Here is a 19,068-nt window from a genome sequence, read left to right as displayed (position 1 = left end):
GGAGGGGACGGCGCAGCCTCCGGGCGAGGGAAGGGGGAAGTCTCGGTCCGTGCCGGCCCCGCTGTGCGGCCTGGCCTCAGTTTCTCTAAAGGGAAAACTTTCCCGGGACGCTCCCGCCCTCGTTCCGCCCATGCCCTCCCCCTCCGCGGGCGCGGAGCTGCGCCCGAGCGGCTCCCGGAATAACCCTCCCGTCCCTTGTCGCCGCCGTCCCCCTCCCCAGGGCACTATGAACGAGGAGCAGTTCGTGAGCATCGACTTGGACGATGACAACATCTGCAGCGTCTGCAAGCTGGGCACCGAGAAGGAAACCCTCTCCTTCTGCCACGTCTGTTTCGAATTAAACATCGAAGGTAAGGTGGGAGCAGGAGCCGTCCTGGGCCAGCCGGCCGGGGCCTGAACGCAGAGCCGGCTCCTCTGAAAGCTTCCATCGAGTCGCAGGTTTGGAAACGTGTATCTGTAGAAAGTTTTAAATCAGTTTGTTTTCTAGCTCGTTTCCGGTAAAGGTGGGTGCTGCTCCTCCGGATGTGAAGGTGAGCCCCCCTTTCCAGAACCTCTGAAATGCCCTGGTGTTTATTCTGTCGCCTGGCATTAGACCTCTGATGTTGAACTCGGGATCTGAATCACGTTCTGCCTTTATTCAGCGGGTTTGCTCAATAATTAGAGAGGGGTCTATAAAGCAAGCTTAAATTGCAAGTTTTAAAGCGTAATATTTGGGGTTTTTGGAAGCAGATCACGTTGCTTTCACTAGAAGTACTCGGAATTATTTCTTTTTGTTTTCATAAAGTGTTGGTATGTGTAATATCATAAAATGAGGTTCAGTATTAAAGCTTCCTAAGGTCTTCAAATTGTAAAGTAGGAATTTTGGCCATCTCTTAAAAGACTAATCTTGTCAAACCATTTTGGCCTCCAGAATAGTATTTTTAAAATTTTAAACCTGTTTTGGCAAAGAATTTACCCATCTTGTTGCTTTTCTTCATGCATGAATGAGCAGTAGATTATCTTTGTCCCTTTTTTACGTCAAATTGCTTGGCGTTGGAGCAACAAAGTAATTTCTTCCACTTACACAGAGTGCTCTTTGCCAATTATATGTGGATAGGACTACCTAGAGTGATTTCTGTTGCTGTGAGGCTATTGAATATGAAGATCTTAACAGTGTTATGTGATTAGTCCTGTATCTTGATAACGGATAGTAGACTTTTGTTGCCAGTACAGGCAGTGTATTTCAATCTGAACCATACTTTGGTATTTCAGTAGTAATTGCCATGTTTTACGCTTTTGTTTAGAAGAGACATGCCTGTGTACTTGCACTTCTTGTTAAAACTCAAGAGCAGCTGTCTAAACTAAGGCAACCGGTCAGTCTGTTTGACTTATTGCTTTTAGACTTCTCAATATGGAGAGAGGCTTTTTCTCTCTCTAGGCTTTAAAAACATACTGACACAATGATAATTAAGTACTTCCATTACATTACTAATCTAGTTTTGTTTTGAAAGTGTTGAAAGTGGTAGAGCACATTAAAAAATTGCTGGATGGTTCCTGTGCACTGTTGTTTCAGATAAGGTGTGGATTTGTCAAAGCTGCTTGTTATGGCTGTGACTTTACAAAAAGATCATGTGTTTTAAGTGGAATAGCTTTTTTTTTTGGCTCTAAATAGCCTTGATAGTAGGAAAGACTTAATCTGTGCAAAGCAGACAACTTTGCATAATCTTCTAAATTTTCAGTTAATTTTAAAAGGCGACTATTTGGAATAGAATAGTGATGAAAGCTCCCCTGAAGTTATATGAACCATTGCAATTCTTTTATTTTGCATAATAAAAGTATACATATCTTTGATCATTGTAGCGTCAAAATGCCTCCATTTCTGATAGTCCGTCTTTTGTGTGCCACTTTGAAAAGATGTACTGTTACTGCTCATAGGGAGGGGAAGCTCAAAGGTGGCAGAGGCTGTGTCAGTGACTTTTTATGAAGAGCCATTTTAAGACTTTTTAGCTTAACTACTGCATGAGTCAGCTCTTTACCATACCTATGGTCACACTCATCCTACTTTGGACATATCTCTACATTCCTGTATTTTTTTGTGACAAAGACTGATTTTTACACATCTAAAATAAGTCTTTTGGCAGCTCTGGGTGCAGCATGAATTGGATAATTCACTAAAGCACAATGTTATACTGGATATTTTCATACTGACCTTCTGGTTATGTTTTAATGGAGTTCAGATGCATTATAACTTGTTGAACAGAATCAGCTGCAAGTTGAATCAACTCTTGTAGATGTGTTATCCCACACTTACAAATAGGTGTCGATCTCACTGATAGTTTGTCTTTTTATTTAGCATCATATTTAAAACTGCCAGCAATTAAAACCCATACATATATATTAAGTATTTCAGGAAGTGAACTAGGCATTTCTAAAAAGATATTCATGCAACAGCTAGGACAGGCTTGCTCATTTTCGGTGTTGATGTGCATGTGGAACTGCTCCCTCAGAGAAGCAGGAAATAGCTGCTGGTGGAGAGCAGGCAGGCTATTAGTCACAGCTCAGCATCTTGCAGGATGCTTGAGTACTCCCACTGTTTGCAGCACCCTGTTAACTTCCATGTGTTAAGTGCTGTCTGACTTAATTGGAATGTATGGCACCTCTTCCATCTTTCCTGACCGAGCAGTCTGCACTAGGAGCTGGGTCAGGATAGAAAGGAACATTACAGATGGATGTGCTTGGCAATCTTAGGTTTGCAGTTGGACTCAATGATCTTAAAGGTCTTTTCCGACCTAAATACTTATGGTTTGTAAGTTTAGGTATGAAATTCTGGAAGTAGGTTTCCCAGTTTTCTTTTTTTAGTAGAGCGTCATGTTCTAATGCTTTAACAAAACTGATGAGGACAATTGTGTTTCCCCTCCTGCCAGCAGCGTCTGACTGCTTAAAGCTGGACATGGCAAATCCATGCACTGGGAACTAATGCAGCTGAACCCACCTTGAAACAGACTTTCTCAGGTGTATATGAGCAAAACACTACAGAAATGTAATTTACTTAGCTGCACTTAATTACAGTGTAATCTAGTGATGGTGAGTCTTTGCATCTCCTGGCATCTGTGAGTTCAGCAGCTGTACAGGTTTGCCTGTCTCTCGATGGTGGTGTTGTTGATTCGCTTGGGTCAGTAAGAGGAGCAATTAGAAATGGGTGACTTGGAGACCATCCCCATCTGTAATAATGGCTTCTATCTGGATTAATGTTGTGGCACGGCTCAGCCCTTACTTGCCTGACACTGGGGTGTTTATTTGTAACCTTTATTATATTTGCACTGTAGCTTGGTAACGTTACATAACTGAGGGGGAAAAATTTAGTTTCTCTTATAGCTCTGTAAAGGATACTGCTATACAGAAAGCTTAATCTGTGGACAGTCTTGATTAAATAACTGTTGAATTTCTGAATAAGGAAGTCAGTTACTGTATCATAAAACCTTTGCTTTTATCAGATATCAGGTCTCCATCATGATATTTTTAATAGTAGATTTTTAGTCTTTGTGAAATAAAATGAGCTTAACCTAAATTGTGATTATGCTTCTTTACCAAGTTCAGTGAAGTCACAGAAACTGCTGGTTTGAGTGCAGTTGGGAGATCAGCTGTGGTGTCTGTCCCAGAATTTATTCAGGAGTGATATATATGGATTATAGGATCTATTTCTCTGAAGCTGTCTGAAGGAGTGGTAGCAAGGGGAGAAGAAAAGAGAACATGGGCGTTGGAATAACTAAACCCAATATGCAGGTTTAAACTTAACCCTATTAAATGTCATCAACCTTTCTTGAACGAGGCAAGAGCAACGTGCCTCAGGAGAGTTTAGTAGTTCTGGTCTTCAGTCTAAAAGGGGTAGGAGCAATGTTTCGTTTTCCCTGGAAAGGACTGTATTTTTTTTCCTGTTGCACTGGCTCATCCAGCTCACTTAGAGGATTCACACGCAGGGAAGCTGAGTGGACTAAGACACACATAAATACTTCTGTTGCCAAACTAGCTTTTGTGTCTGAAGGATCGCTGTCAGGTGATTTAACACAACAGGATGCTAATGTGCTTCTTAAAGTTTAAAATGCGCAAAGTATTTACGTGTGAAATACTAAACATTTTGAGAAATGAAGCTGATTCTGGATAGCGTTTGTAAAGTTCTAGATGGGGTTTAGAATATCCTGGTAGGGTGGATCTGCTGGAGTTTGATGTTGGCTTTTGTTTGCTTTGTGCAGATGAAGTGAACATCAGAGATCGTGCATTGTTTGTTTTTCTGAGTAGGTGTCACAGTAGTAATCAGGGGATTGAAACAGGAAATGTTTTAAATTCATATGTGACTGGTTTTGCTTCAGGCAGGAAATCACGTGTTGGGTGTTAGTTGAAACAAAGTTCTTCTTTTTAATTTCATCAGAATATGAGAAAGTGATTAACTGAGCTCTGCTAGCAGAGATACAGTACTAACAACAGATCTGCAGTGATACCTCGAGGGTGAGGAGAACGCATGAACACTCCAAAATACACGTGTACATGTATGTATAAACTGTCTGTAAATGTATACATCAACAAAACAAAATCCTCTGCCTGAATATGGTGTTTTGAAGCTCCACTTGTAGTATTTCCAAGTTGTGTATGCTCCATCCCTAGAAGTGTTTTAAGGACAGGTAAGATGGAGCTCTGAGCAGCCTGGTCTAGTGGAAGGTGCCCCTGCCCAGGGTAGGAGGTTGGAATGAGATGATCTTTAAGGTCCTTCCCAATCCAAACCAGTCTGTGGCTCTGTATCCCATGTCTCACCCCTCACCCAGCAGCAGCCAGAGGGTCCTGTCCTGTGCTGCTTAGAGGTGTTCAGGTTTCTTCCTATGGGAAGGCATTGCACACAGCAATGTGTCCTGGGATCCTCTGGACACCTGTGGAAATCCCAACTTCAACATCTTAATACTTAAATGTTTTTGTTCAAACATCACACTTGGAAGTCTGCAATAATTATGACTTACCTTTACATTATTTTTCATAGTGTATCTGTCTTTAGCTGGGTTTATGCTGGTATTTCTTAATGCAGAATTATTTAAAAACCTGACGATTCCTCACATTCAAGGGTCGTAATGGAGACAAACAGTAATAGAAGTGGAAAATCTGATTGTTTGAGATGATTTTTTTACTCTTTTGCTTATCTGGTGCTGCCAACTACAGTACCATCTTGGAGAATGCTGGCTGACAAGCAAACTGGCTCACTTCCATTTCTGTTTAGAGCTGAGCAGCTGAATAGCAAATGACAGTTCCCATCTCAGGTCTTGTAATACAAGAGACAATGTGTAAGTACTGGGCATCCATTCCCCTGATTTATGCTGAGATAGTTAGATTTCCATGGTCCTTCGAAGTGCTGATAGACTCAGCTTTTCAGGCAATTTCAGCATCAGGTTAGTGCATCTCAGTTTCCAGGCTGACCAAGGATGCTATAAATAAGTCTGTCTTACCACATAGCTTTTTTCCTGTTAAGGTCTATAAAATCTTGTATAATATCCTCATTCTGTGTTCATTTAAAATAAAAAAAAAAATAAAAGGAGTGGGTGGGTTTAGTTGTTGCAAACTGTGAACTCGAATTTCACTTTTTTCCTTTTTACACCCTACAGAAGAATAACTCACTGCAATAAAATGTGTTGTAAGGTGTAGTTGAAAGAATTGGAAATTGCTGTGTAATTAATTCTGTTCCAGAATATTACACATCCTTATTTTTTCAGTGTTAATGAAAAGATAAACAGTAAAATAGATTATTCTGGTGATAAAAGCTAAAAATTTCCATCATTGCCCTTTAGAGTAGACAGATGAGAACTTGTTTCAAGGTAGCATTTGCAGGCCAGGGGTATGACTTATTTCTGCAAACTTGAATGGACCTGTGAAATTAGCTGCAGTTTCCACTAAAGCTCAACTACGTATTCAAGTCTGAACATGATTGGAGATGCTGTTCTTGCTCTGAAAGCTTAATGGGCACCACTGAGTAATGTCAACCTGTGGGTCTGGTTCGATAAGTACATTTTTGCATTCTTAATGTGTAAATCTGGGAGGTTTGCCCATGCAAACAAGGTAATTGAGTATTTATGTTACCTGGCATCATCCAGACTACAGGAATACTGGCTCATGACTTCCACTCTCTTCTAGGTCTGTTTAACTGATTTTTCTTACAAAGTATGTGACATAATATTTTCTGTAGTAAAGTTTTCATCAGAATGCATTGCTTTGCTTGATACAGGAGCGAAATCTCTTAGTGAAGTAGTTTATAAGGAACATGACTCTTGAAAATATATTTAAGGGGCCAGCTGGATCTCTGTTCTGTCTAATATAGTATGTCTTTGCTCTGTGCTAAAGTATAAATGAGCTGATAGAAATTAAGTGGGAGGTGATTTGTGTGCACACTTGATGTATGGAAAGTACTGGCCTTATCATATGAAAGCAAGGAGAGAACTTTAATTTATGAACAAGATAATATCTAGTCTTTACAAAGTGTCTGGTTTTAGAAGTTAATGAATGGCACTGGCATTTTCCTTCTAGCCAGTCTAATAAATCATAAGATTTAACTCTCAAATGAGATTGCATGTAAACCCGTAAAAATAGCAGTTGGTTTTACGTCTTGTCAGGCAGATGTACTGGAGATACACATCGCTAATGATCCTGCTTTTCAGTGTTGGCAGAATTGTACAGCTGAAGGATATCAGTTTTCCCCACCCTTGTCATTTAGACGTGGATAACTTGTTGTCTTAGGTTATCATGGACTGCTTTTGTTTCATGTATTTTGAGCAGGTCTTGGGATATGCTTTTCTGGGACCTCCCCCTCCCCCCCTTCAGCACTCTTGGTAAACAGCCTATACAGCAGTGGCTTAAAATAGACAGACAAGAACGTTTAATGTCATGTGAGGCATTTCTGTGTGCTGCAGCTCTTGGCCCTGCACACTAGGTAAACCACACTTGAGCTCATCTGAGCGTTGTGTTCCTTGTGGACACTCGCAGATGTCTGGGAGCTGTTCCATGAGCTGTTCCATGAGCTGGCTGAACTTCTCTGTTTACACAGTGAGGTGGACAGCTGAGGGGAGCAGCAACTGGAACATTTCAGAACACACAGTGAAGACCAGAGTTCTTAAAGCGGGCAGGCACAGGCAAGGGCTCTTGCTTACTCTAGGATTAAAGGGGAAGAGCAGACGTGTCTGTCACAAATCTCTCTGGAGGTCACTATTTCAGATGAGGTGAATTGTGCCTGAGAAGCATTTCTTCACTGGCTGTGAAGGCAGGTCTCCACAGCCAACTCAAACTGGAGACAGAAGAGATGGTCAGGTATAAATCTTACCCATAAGTATTTGTAAATTCTTTTAAGGGGTTTTATATAACTAATGGCATAGTACAAACTTGTCATCGACTATTCATGTGTCTAGAAGTATTCTTGTTTATCTTATATTCAGGGGGATTTTCCACTTCAGCTGCTATTCACCATTGCAAAAACCAATTAGTTTCCAGCATTACATTAGAAATTGCTAAGAAGGCAATGCAGGTTTTCTTTAATGTTATTTCCAACTGATTGAGCTGAAAGACCAAATAAGAAGTTTGGTTGTTTTTTTAAAAAGAGAACAGCAAACAAAGGAAAAAACCCCACTGTTGAAGATAAACAAGTAGGCTAATGATCACTGATTTATTTTTTCTGTGCAAACATTTGTGAAGGAATGTGAAATAATCTTGGTATTCAAGAACATTCATTTTGAAAAGGACTTTTTGATTACTATTATAATCTCCAAATAAGACTATTCTAGCTAGCTTTATATAAACTTGAGCAAACATTTCAATTTAGTTCTGTATCTTTATAATGAAGAAGAGTTATACATAGCTCTCAGTGAACCAGTTGCAAAGGCAGAAATAAGGTCTTTGTAGGTTTCTTACCCTCAAAAAAACCAGAAAGCAAAAAACTTTATTATGACGGAAACTCATTTACTTTCAAGTACAAATGCCTTAAAATGGGGTAGGATTTGTTGAGAGGTGATTGCACACCTGGTTATCTGGTAAATATTCTCCCTGTTCTCTACTACTTTACAGTTATGAATAAGTAGAAGTTACAAAAACGTGTATTAAACTGCCTGATCCCTGGTCATGCATTTACAAAAGCACTTTGTAGGAGTGGATTAGGAGTCATGTTGACTGCCTGCCTTGCATAGCTTAGAAATTGAAATAGTCGGGGTTCAGGTTAAGGTGTTTTTTGCCTAAGCATTAGGCACTTATGTAGGAAGTCCTGTTCTTCAAGTCAGTATACAAAGATATTGTTGAGTGAAGTGATACATTCATATTTCGTATAGGACACATGAGTTACTAGAGTCAGAAACAAATAATGGATTGTAAGCACTTACACCGTTTCATGATTTGTTTGGAGGTTTGGCATTAGCCTGTGAATCAGGTGCACTTGAGGAATGATTTCTGGCATGAGCTTGTTTCCTAATAGCATCTGTGCTGTCTTAAGTTCTTAAGTTTGTTAGATGTGGTCTTCTAGATATTAGTAAATTTTGAGGGATTTTTTTCCCCTACAGATTAAACTTTTCTACTCTGGGTGGTTGTGGGCTTTTTTTTTGCTTTTTGAGGGTTTTTTTCTTTCTCTGAAAAAATAAATATGAAGCCTAGGACATACTTGGACATAGTCTGCAATCCTGTTCTTGGAAAGTAAGACAAGGAGCAAATGTACACATACCTGCTGATGGGGGGGAGGAGGAGGGAAATTGATGGGTTTATGATTGCAGACTTGAAGAACCAGACAAAAAGTAAGAAAGATTGACGTTGATATTGGCAAACAGAAATGTGGAGACAGAACTGAAACCCTGTGAAAGTCCCCGAAACTCACAATAGCTGTTAACCAAAATTACACTGTTGCTTCTTGTTTTGTACAGAAATCTTGCCGTGCTTTATTCGTTTCTTTGTGTAGTGTTGAATAAAGTAACGTGTGTTCTAAAACTGCATCATCTTTATGTATCACTTGGTTCACTCCAGCTCACCAGATTGTAGCTTTTTCTGCAGTTGTGATGAAGGGAAAAATATGAAGTAATCTGAGTGAAGTATGAAGTCTTCCCGACAAGAAATGGACATCTTTTCTGCCTCATAAAGCTGATGGTATTGCCCTCAACAGAAGGATTTGTTCCAAAGAACCATACCCTTACTTGTGGTAATTCTGGTGTGTGATTGCTAGTTTGTGCTGGCACAGGAGCTGCTGTCCCTGCTCAGCTCTTCCAGAAGGTTATGGCTGATGTTCTCTGCGTAGGAAGGTACTAATTGTCACCTTAGGACAAAAGAGAGATTGATGGTTGTTTTAGTTTTGTGTGTGTTTGTTACAGTAAAAATCCAAGGCAATTACGTGAAAGCTGAAGCAGTTCTGTAGCAGTTCTGTACAAAAGTGGTTTGGTTTTGCACATTTTCAGTTCCTTACTTTATTCAAGATTCCTTAGGTAAGACCCCTTTTGTTTTTTTTCAGTGGAGTAAGAGAAGGGGTAGGATGTAAATTCTGGTCTTGTGTACTGGAAGTGTTTTGCAATAACATGCCCTAAGCTCAGAAAGAGGGACATTGCAGCCGATATGTGGCATATAAATAGCAAAGCTTAAACTCTTGAAGTAATGTGGTTTTTTCTTCTGTAATAATTGCTCATTTCAGGCACTCTATTACTGAGTTCAGATAAAACAGATTTCTTTGCGCAGCATGCCTCTAGAATGGGGAAGTTAGCAATATTCAGAACTCTTAAAAGATGAATTCATCAGAAGGAAAGACTTGAATAACCTTGAACTTAAGACTTGGACATAATTCAGTTGGGGCTTCATAAAGTCACGCTGCACTTGTTCTTTTTTTGTGTAACAGTTTGCGTGTTGGCTGTTTTGTGTGGTCTCATGCTCCTCTCCTACTGGACAAGTCATATTTATTCTCCTTAAAATAATGAAGCAGCCTCAAAGGAATTCCTTTAAGTGATACTGTCAGTATTCTGTCACTTGCTGTGCAGGTGTGTTTGTTAGGTGGGTTCCTGAGCATTATTGTATGGAAAATTGCGCAAAACATGTTTTTCAGCCCATTGACTGTTTTCTGTAAGTAAAAGAAAGCACTACAAGCAGCAGCAAAGTAGAATGTTGAAGAATCACTTGGGTAAAGCAAATAACATTGAACAAATCACTCTGGTTTTCTAGGTTTTGTAGTGTTGTGAATATATTTGCCTTATAATTTCAGTTGACAGTGTTTGCTTTCCGTTGATGGCTTAAAGATTTAAGGTTTCCTTTATGCTACTTGAGTTGAGCAGGCTTGCTCTATTTAAAGAGTGCTGATAAGTCATGAAAACAAATGAGTTGTCTTTCCTTGTTTTCTCTAGAAATGGTTGTTGGGGTTTTTTAAGTCTCTGTAAAGACAGAGAGGGAAAACAGCATTGCAAGTAGGCAGCAGAGCATGCAGCGCTTAAGAAAAATTGGTGAATATCTGTTTGCTGAAAGAGGTTGAAAGGTATTTTGAAGAGTGGAGTGAGAATCTTGACTGCCCACTGAAAGGGGGCACAGAGTGTACTTTACTCCAGAACTTTGTTCTTAAAAGGTGCCTCTGGTTAGTTATGTGAGTTTTGTTTCTTCTAATAGTTATCTCAGGAACAGAAGGAACATCTGTTTTCATGACTTTACCTTTTTCCCCCTGCTGCTAAGAACAAAATAAATTCCACTGCTGTTTTCTTTTATTTTCCACTTTTTTTAGACATTTTGACCCATAAATTTTGTGCACTCTCAGAAACTCAACCAGAAGATAATGGACTTAAGTTTCAGTGCTGCCCAAAGAGTGGAAAACCAACAATTTATAATGGCTACTCTTAGTGTTTGAGCTCCCCAGCTTCAAACAGCAGTTACCAGCAAGGAGATAATCAAAATGAAGTTCTTGGATTTGTTTTCACCGGATTCATGTTAAGAATTTTACTTTTCAGATTAGTTTTGAGAGTAGTGTGTGATTTTGTGGTATTTGGTAACTTAAAAAAACACTGTATCATTTGTTAATCGTTTAGGGTGGGGAGATTAACCTTTACCACAAGAATTTCAGAGGTAAATTAGGAACTGAGAATTGTAACATGTAGCTTTCTGCTAATTGTCTGCTAATGTCTCTATTTCCAGATTTTGTTACCTGTTGCATTTCATGGTTTTTCTTTTACTTTAGTCGCTTTGAGTAGCTAAAAGGTAAGATGGCTGCAGCTTGGTTCACGTTGCCTAGATTCAGAGGTCCAATTACACTGTTTGTTGGTTTAAATACTTTGGCATTGAGCACTGTCAACCAGTGGGTCACAGGTATATTATTGTTATTTTCAGTGACAAACTTGTTAGACAGGATTGTTTTTCATTGTATTGGGAACCTCCCAAGTAGTATAGGGGGTGTTGAGATAAATGGCTAACTGTTCATTACTCTGGGCTTGGGTTCTGAATTTACTGTGTAGGTGAATCTGAAGAAAAATAAATATCCCCTGAAGTTGCAGAAAGTAATTTTGTACTAGGGCACTATTAACTTTCTGGAATAGTCATTTCTCATACCATCTGTGTTCACTCACCAACTGTAGATCTTCACAGATTGTGTTCCTTTTTAACCTGTCAATCACTAGCAGTTACTTAGAGGTTTAAGTTACCTGCTGTAGCTATTTGAACAGTCTTTGAGGGAGGATGAGCAAAGAGGAGAATAAACATCTTGTGTGATGTCATGGTTTAACCCCAGTGGGATGGGGAGAGAATCTCAGCTCGTGGGTTGAGACAAAGAGAGTTTCAAAGGGAGAGCAAAAGCTCCCCATAGAAGCAAAGCAAAATAAGGAATCCATTCACTGCTTCCCATGGTTGGGCAGGTGTTCAGCATCCCCAAGAGAGCAGGGCTCTGTCACACATAGCGGTGGCTTGGGAAGACAAATGCCATCACTCCAAACATTCCTCCCCTCCACCTTCTTCCCCCAGCTTTATACACTGAGCATGATGCCATATGGTGTGGAATATCTCTTGGGTCAGTTGGGATCAGCTGTTCCAGCTGTGTCCTTTCCCAGCTCCTTGTGTGCCCCCTGCCCACTCGCTCTCAGGGTGGTGAGAGAGGCAGAAAGGGCCTTGACTGTGTGTAAGCCCTGCTCAGTGATAATGAAAACACTGCAGCACAAATCCAAAACACAGCCGCATATCAGACTGTGATAAAAATTAACTCCATCCCAGCCAAAGCCAGCACACCTCAAATGAATTTCAGGGCCGTTTAATGTTGGCAAGCATCGACAGTATTAGAGCTTGCTTCCCTAGTTAAGCTGCAGGCTTGTATTAGTGCAAAATAATAAACTATGACTGAAATCTGAGTTACATTTGACCACTTGAATGAGATAGGCCTGCACCCTGCAGTATTTGAGCAGATGGCTCATAACATTGTGCATACAAGATGGGAGCTTATATGAGTGCTGTCAAAATGCTCTTCAGGATCGTTCTATAGAACTTGCTGATACACATTTGGGTTTATTTTACTTCTGCAGCTTATACTCTTGTGTGTAGGGGTGCTGCAATGTGTGTGGAGTTGTCAATTTGCTTCATCTCTGTCACCATCCAAGAGGCACACGCTGAAGTCCTGCACTAGAGATTATGGTGTGCAAAACGCTTTGCATGCCAAGGACTCCAGCCTGAGGGAAACCACACAAATTTTGGACTGTGAGGTACCCTTGTTTGCTTCAGTGAAAAGACTGTTAGTAGGAAAGCATCACTGAAATTTTCATTTTCTTGGTTGCTTGTGAGTAAAGATTTAAAAAAATTAGCAGTAAGTGAACTTCTTTCTATTGTGTCTTTACAGGAGTACCAAAGTCGGATCTTCTACATACAAGGTCTTTAAGGGGGCACAGAGACTGCTTTGAAAAATTCCACTTAATAGCCAATCAGGACTGTCCACGATCAAAGCTCTCTAAAAGTCCTTATGCAGAAGTAAAAAATATCTTGAGCAAAAAAATTAACTGGATCATACAGTACGCACAGAACAAGGATTTAGACTCTGATTCTGAAAGCTCAAAACCATCCCAACACCAGCTTTTTAGCTTCAGACATCAGACTGATAGAAAATTACTCCCCCAGTTTGACTCCCCAGTACCTAGATATTCTGCAAAATGGATAGATGGGAAATCTGGAGGCATCTCAAGCTGCTCACAGACTCTGCTGGAACGAAGAGAATCCACTGATTTCAGACTTGGTGCTACCTTCTGCTGCAGCAGTGTTTTGTGGTCCAACCGCAACCAAGTCCAGAAAGCTGAAAAAGCTGAAGGTGATTCACCTGCCAGTGTTCATAGGAGACATCCTCAGCACAGCAGGGAGGAACGTGAGTATACATCTATTTACACACAGCCTAGCAAGCATGGGCATTCTTTCAAATACCTATTGACCACTTCACGTCCCCACAGGGCCTTAATGCTCATCCTGAAGTCCAGAGTGTAAAATCTGTGAGGAAAAAGGCTACATGGCTGAGCAAATAGGGTGGTTTGGCTGGTGGGATTTTTTGAATTCTAGTCTTAGCTATAGCCCAATGTGATACAGGACATGCCTAATTTATGCAAAAAAAAAGTCATTTCAATATCTCATTCATGGAAGTTGTACAGCCCTGCCTGTGAAGGTGGAGGTTACTCAGATCCTGCAAATCTCTCTCTTCTTGAATTTGCATAGTGCCCTGAGTTACATTTTACAGAGAGCTGCCCTAAGCAACAGGGGAAATTGGATGTCACATAGCAGAGCAAACTTGTGGAACAATCTTAATAGTAGCAGACTTTGCTTGTGCATTTTACTGGATTTGTTTTTTCCTTGTGTTTGTTGAGCATAAGAAAATGAGAAGCCCCTTATGCCATCATGTCCTCTTAAAGGCTGTAGCAGAAGACCTGAGCCATATTTTGATGACTGGGACGATAGTGAAAATAACAGAAAATTAGTTTTCCTGTTGTTTAAGATCACTAGAATCTTTAGAAAAATCTAGGATGTTCTAGTGTCTCTGGAATCAGGCTGCATGAAATAGGTTCCTAGAGGTACATGCTGTTACCATCCTGCTTTTAGGCAGTACTTGGTCCTGAACTGGTGTATGTCCACTCTTACTTTTGTAGATGAGGAAAGTAGTTGGAGAGGGTTTCTGAATTTCAAAAGACCCAAGAAAGAAAGCAAAAACACTGCTAAAAACTGTTAAACACTGTTCCAGGGAAAAACAAGTGATGAAAACCAAGGTAATAATGAAATTCAAATGTCAGAAGAGTCAAGAGAAAGAGGTACTGTAAAAAGTTGGAATTGGCTTCTTTAGGCTCCCATTTTTTTTAACAAACTGACAACTCTGTCCTCGCAAAGCTGAGTCATTTCTCATTCTCTATAAAAGGATTTTACTTAACTGCTGCATGATGTGTCATGTTGCATTTGTAGTGAATTAGTAGCCTTAAAGCCATAAATCAAAACAGATACACTGGACTGTTTGACCACCTGTCCGCTGGAGTCATAAACTGGGATTACATAAATCAGGACAGCAGTTAACAGAGGAATTATGAAAGCTTGACCTGGTTTATGGGGTGGTCTAACTGAAGTTAGTGACTTGGAATTTATCTCCAATCTTTGGTTTCGGGACAGGAACATAAAGCTGCATTGAGCACAATAACAGGTTTTTTCTTCTGTTTTGACTACATAATGTGGCTTTGAGGCATTTTTGCGTGTATTTTGCAGTATTTACCTTTAAAAGACATTCATTTGGAGGCTCTGTGATTGTATAAAGCTTGTATTTTAGATGAAAACTTAGACTGCCAGAATTAGGTACCTTCTTACTGCAGTACTTTCACTCTTAACAACGTACCTGTCTACCAAAAAAAGTATTAATGGAACTGTAAATAGCTTGGCCAATATTTCTTTAGAATTTACCTCAGCTGTGGATAGAATAATATTTTACCATTTAAATTCAGTGCTTGGCCTGTCTGCCAGATGTCAAAATGTTAATGAAAATACTGAAGAAAGGGGAAGTAACATCTTTCCACTGGGTAAAAAAGAGGGAAAAAAATCTTGTCCCTTTTATTAAATTAAATATTAAATTTGGTCGGGGTTTTCACAGTGTTTAAAGGGTGTTAAAATGTGAGAAGGGACTTTTCAGGTGTATTGATAGCTGAAGGTAGGAAGGAGCACCATTTTACCTGGCTGATGGAAGGGAAAGGTGAATCTATTTCTCTCTTAACTGGGATTATGTCTTGAGTACCAAGTCTTAGCTACTGCCAGCTTCTTTGGTTTGGCAGTACTGTCAGCAATTTAACATCCCACAACTGCCAGCTGTGAAAAAGTTTGAAAGGGAAGGATTAGGATAATCAAATAATCCAGTGGGTAGGTAAAACCCATCTTTGTCAGAACTCTGGACTTTAAATTTGCCATGTAGAAACCTTTTGCACAGAGAAATCGCTGAAAAAAGCTGCACCATCGTTTTTTCTCAAGTATGAAGTGAGAGCTTTGCTAAAATGCAGCAGAAACAGCTTAGCTAAAGTTTAAAAACAGTATTTTAAAATTGCAAGGTCTTAAAGCTTGTGCCTGTGCCCTGTACCCCCTGTGGTGTTCAGATTGATGCTTTTCACCGTGGTGACAAGGGCATCTCAGCAGCAGGCATGGCACCATGCGTGTCCAGTGCAGGGTTCAGGGAATCTTAGGAAGCAGGCCAGTGCTTCCCTGCTGTTGATCAAGGGCAGTGAAGAATACGTTCACAGTTCCCTCCTTTGAGGTTTAACGTGTGTGTTCTGTGAGGATGATCAGTACACACAACCTGAGATACAGAAGGGATTTTGAATGATACAGAGGATCTTTGAGTTCTCACCAGGAGCACAGAAGGAAACCTGTTTTTACATGCTGGTCTTCATATCATACCAGGATTGTCCTTCATCATTTGTCACTGAGATACTCAGTGGAAACTGTAAGTTATTCCTGTGTGCGTAAAGCACAAACCTTGATAACCAAAACAGGGAGCCTCATGGTAAAAATTCTGTCAGGAAGTTGCTTCTTGGAGGCTGGGAAACAGGGCAGGACTTACCTCAGAATTGTCCCCTTGCCCACAATTAAACAGATGTGCTCGCAGGGGTTACAATGGGGAAATCATGTTCTGCAGTCAGAGGAGGGTATAGTATTTAAATGTGCCAAGCAGTTCTGATTCTGGATGCTGCTGTTTTCAGGGGTTGATTTTCCACCTTTTTGTCATTGAAGAGAGGTCTTTCCAATGGAGTAAATCCTTGTCTGTGTCAACATTAAGAAGAGAATTTTCAAACTTTCCTCAAATAACTGATAAATACTGTTGTCTCTGGCTTACTGCCATGCATCTGTTGATTATTAGGATGCAAATAGGAGAAATCTTGAGAAAATAGGAGTCTGCTTAGGGATGCTTATGTGACTTTGGTAGTAGTAATAACAGATTTTATTGTTGCAGTGACTACAATGACTCTAGGAGAGTTAAAGCAACTTAATGAAAAACTGCTCAAGCAAATCCAGGGTGAGACTTTTTCAATACTCTTTGTTTTGTGTTTGTTGTGCTTTGTAATAACAAAAGGTCTGTTTATAAAAAAGAAATTTTGATTGCTGTTCTGTCACTTAAGTTTTTTACTAAAGTCTCTTGTTTTACATGGAAATACATGATATAGAGAGATTTCTAGGTGCTTTCATGATGTAATCTGCTTTGGTGCTGCAAACTGACACAGTATTTTCTTTAAGAATTTGACTAGAACCATAGAATTCTTAAGGTTGAAAATGACCCTTAGGACCATCAAGTCCAACCATTAACCCAGCACTGCTAAGTCCCCCACAAAACCAAGTGGTTCCTAAATGCCACATCTCCATGTCTGTTAAATCCCTCCATGGGTGGTGACTCCACCATGTCACTGGGGACCCTGTTTCAGTGCATGGCAACACTTTCCATGAATAAATATTTCCTAATATCCAATCTAACTTTACCTGGTGCAACCTAAGGCCGTTTCCTCTTGTCCTGTCACTTGTTATCTGAGAGAAGAGCCTGATCCCACCTGGCTCCACCCTCCTGTCAGGCACTTACAGAGAATGATAAGGTCCCCTATGAGCCTCCTCTTCTCCAGGCTGAGGCCCCTCGGCTGCTCCTCATCACACTTGTGCTCCAGAGCCTTCCCCAGGCAGTGAAGAATACGTTCACAGTTCCCTCCTTTGAGGTTTAACGTGTGTGTTCTGTGAGGATGATCAGTACACACAACCTGAGATACAGAAGGGATTTTGAATGATACAGAGGATCTTTGAGTTCTCACCAGGAGCACAGAAGGAAACCTGTTTTTACATGCTGGTCTTCATATCATACCAGGATTGTCCTTCATCATTTGTCACTGAGATACTCAGTGGAAACTGTAAGTTATTCCTGTGTGCGTAAAGCACAAACCTTGATAACCAAAACAGGGAGCCTCATGGTAAAAATTCTGTCAGGAAGTTGCTTCTTGGAGGCTGGGAAACAGGGCAGGACTTACCTCAGAATTGTCCCCTTGCCCACAATTAAACAGATGTGCTCGCAGGGGTTACAATGGGGAAATCATGTTCTGCAGTCAGAGGAGGGTATAGTATTTAAATGTGCCAAGCAGTTCTGATTCTGGATGCTGCTGTTTTCAGGGGTTGATTTTCCACCTTTTTGTCATTGAAGAGAGGTCTTTCCAATGGAGTAAATCCTTGTCTGTGTCAACATTAAGAAGAGAATTTTCAAACTTTCCTCAAATAACTGATAAATACTGTTGTCTCTGGCTTACTGCCATGCATCTGTTGATTATTAGGATGCAAATAGGAGAAATCTTGAGAAAATAGGAGTCTGCTTAGGGATGCTTATGTGACTTTGGTAGTAGTAATAACAGATTTTATTGTTGCAGTGACTACAATGACTCTAGGAGAGTTAAAGCAACTTAATGAAAAACTGCTCAAGCAAATCCAGGGTGAGACTTTTTCAATACTCTTTGTTTTGTGTTTGTTGTGCTTTGTAATAACAAAAGGTCTGTTTATAAAAAAGAAATTTTGATTGCTGTTCTGTCACTTAAGTTTTTTACTAAAGTCTCTTGTTTTACATGGAAATACATGATATAGAGAGATTTCTAGGTGCTTTCATGATGTAATCTGCTTTGGTGCTGCAAACTGACACAGTATTTTCTTTAAGAATTTGACTAGAACCATAGAATTCTTAAGGTTGAAAATGACCCTTAGGACCATCAAGTCCAACCATTAACCCAGCACTGCTAAGTCCCCCACAAAACCAAGTGGTTCCTAAATGCCACATCTCCATGTCTGTTAAATCCCTCCATGGGTGGTGACTCCACCATGTCACTGGGGACCCTGTTTCAGTGCATGGCAACACTTTCCATGAATAAATATTTCCTAATATCCAATCTAACTTTACCTGGTGCAACCTAAGGCCGTTTCCTCTTGTCCTGTCACTTGTTATCTGAGAGAAGAGCCTGATCCCACCTGGCTCCACCCTCCTGTCAGGCACTTACAGAGAATGATAAGGTCCCCTATGAGCCTGCTCTTCTCCAGGCTGAGGCCCCTCGGCTGCTCCTCATCACACTTGTGCTCCAGAGCCTTCCCCAGCTCCACTGCCCTTCTCTGGACTTGCTCCAGCACTTCCATGTCCTTGCTGTGAGGGGCCCAAAACTGAATGAACAGGATTTGAGGTGTGGCCTCAGCAGTGCCCAGCACGGGGATGATGGGATGATCTCTGCCCTGCTCCTGCTGCCACACTGTGACTGATACAGGCCAGAGTCAGCTTTGTTCTGAGTTCTAAACTGATCCACCTTGGCTCAGGTTGCCCATAACTAGAAACTAAGTGATCCTGTTCTGTTTGCAATGCATACAAAGCTGGGCTGGAACCAGGAGAAGCAGAGTTCCTGTGCGTGCTCCCACTTAAATGCCCTGCCTCTTCCCTAGTGTTGTTTGTCCCTGCTCCCTAAGCCTGTGTCGGTGCAGGGAGCGAGTGCATTGACCCGCTGCTGTTGTTGCAGACGTGTTTGAGGAGCTGACACAGCAAGTCCAGGAGAAGGACTCCCTGGCCTCTGAGCTCAACGTCCGCCCCATCGC

The 19,068-nt window shown here is 40.7% G+C and overlaps 1 protein-coding gene across 1 annotated transcript in view; it reads left to right on the top strand.

The window, feature by feature from the left end:
* The first annotated feature begins 64 nt into the window (after window positions 1-64).
* The window catches only part of CUNH21orf91 (chromosome unknown C21orf91 homolog), a 19,777-nt gene continuing 773 nt past the window's right edge, over window positions 65-19,068 (top strand). Inside the window, exons 1-5 of the mRNA XM_017731428.1 lie at window positions 65-350; window positions 12,815-13,330; window positions 16,427-16,489; window positions 17,856-17,933; window positions 18,993-19,066. Of these exons, the coding sequence (XP_017586917.1) occupies window positions 131-350; window positions 12,815-13,330; window positions 16,427-16,489; window positions 17,856-17,933; window positions 18,993-19,066 (951 nt within the window). The 5' untranslated portion in view covers window positions 65-130. The remainder of the gene's footprint in view (window positions 351-12,814; window positions 13,331-16,426; window positions 16,490-17,855; window positions 17,934-18,992; window positions 19,067-19,068) is intronic.

The sequence above is a fragment of the Corvus brachyrhynchos genome, unplaced genomic scaffold (genome assembly GCF_000691975.1).
Source record: "Corvus brachyrhynchos isolate BGI_N302 unplaced genomic scaffold, ASM69197v1 scaffold152, whole genome shotgun sequence".
Taxonomy (NCBI): Eukaryota; Metazoa; Chordata; class Aves; order Passeriformes; family Corvidae; genus Corvus; species Corvus brachyrhynchos.
The sequence above is the reverse complement of the archived record's forward strand: the minus strand, read 5'-3'. Positions and strand labels throughout refer to the sequence as shown.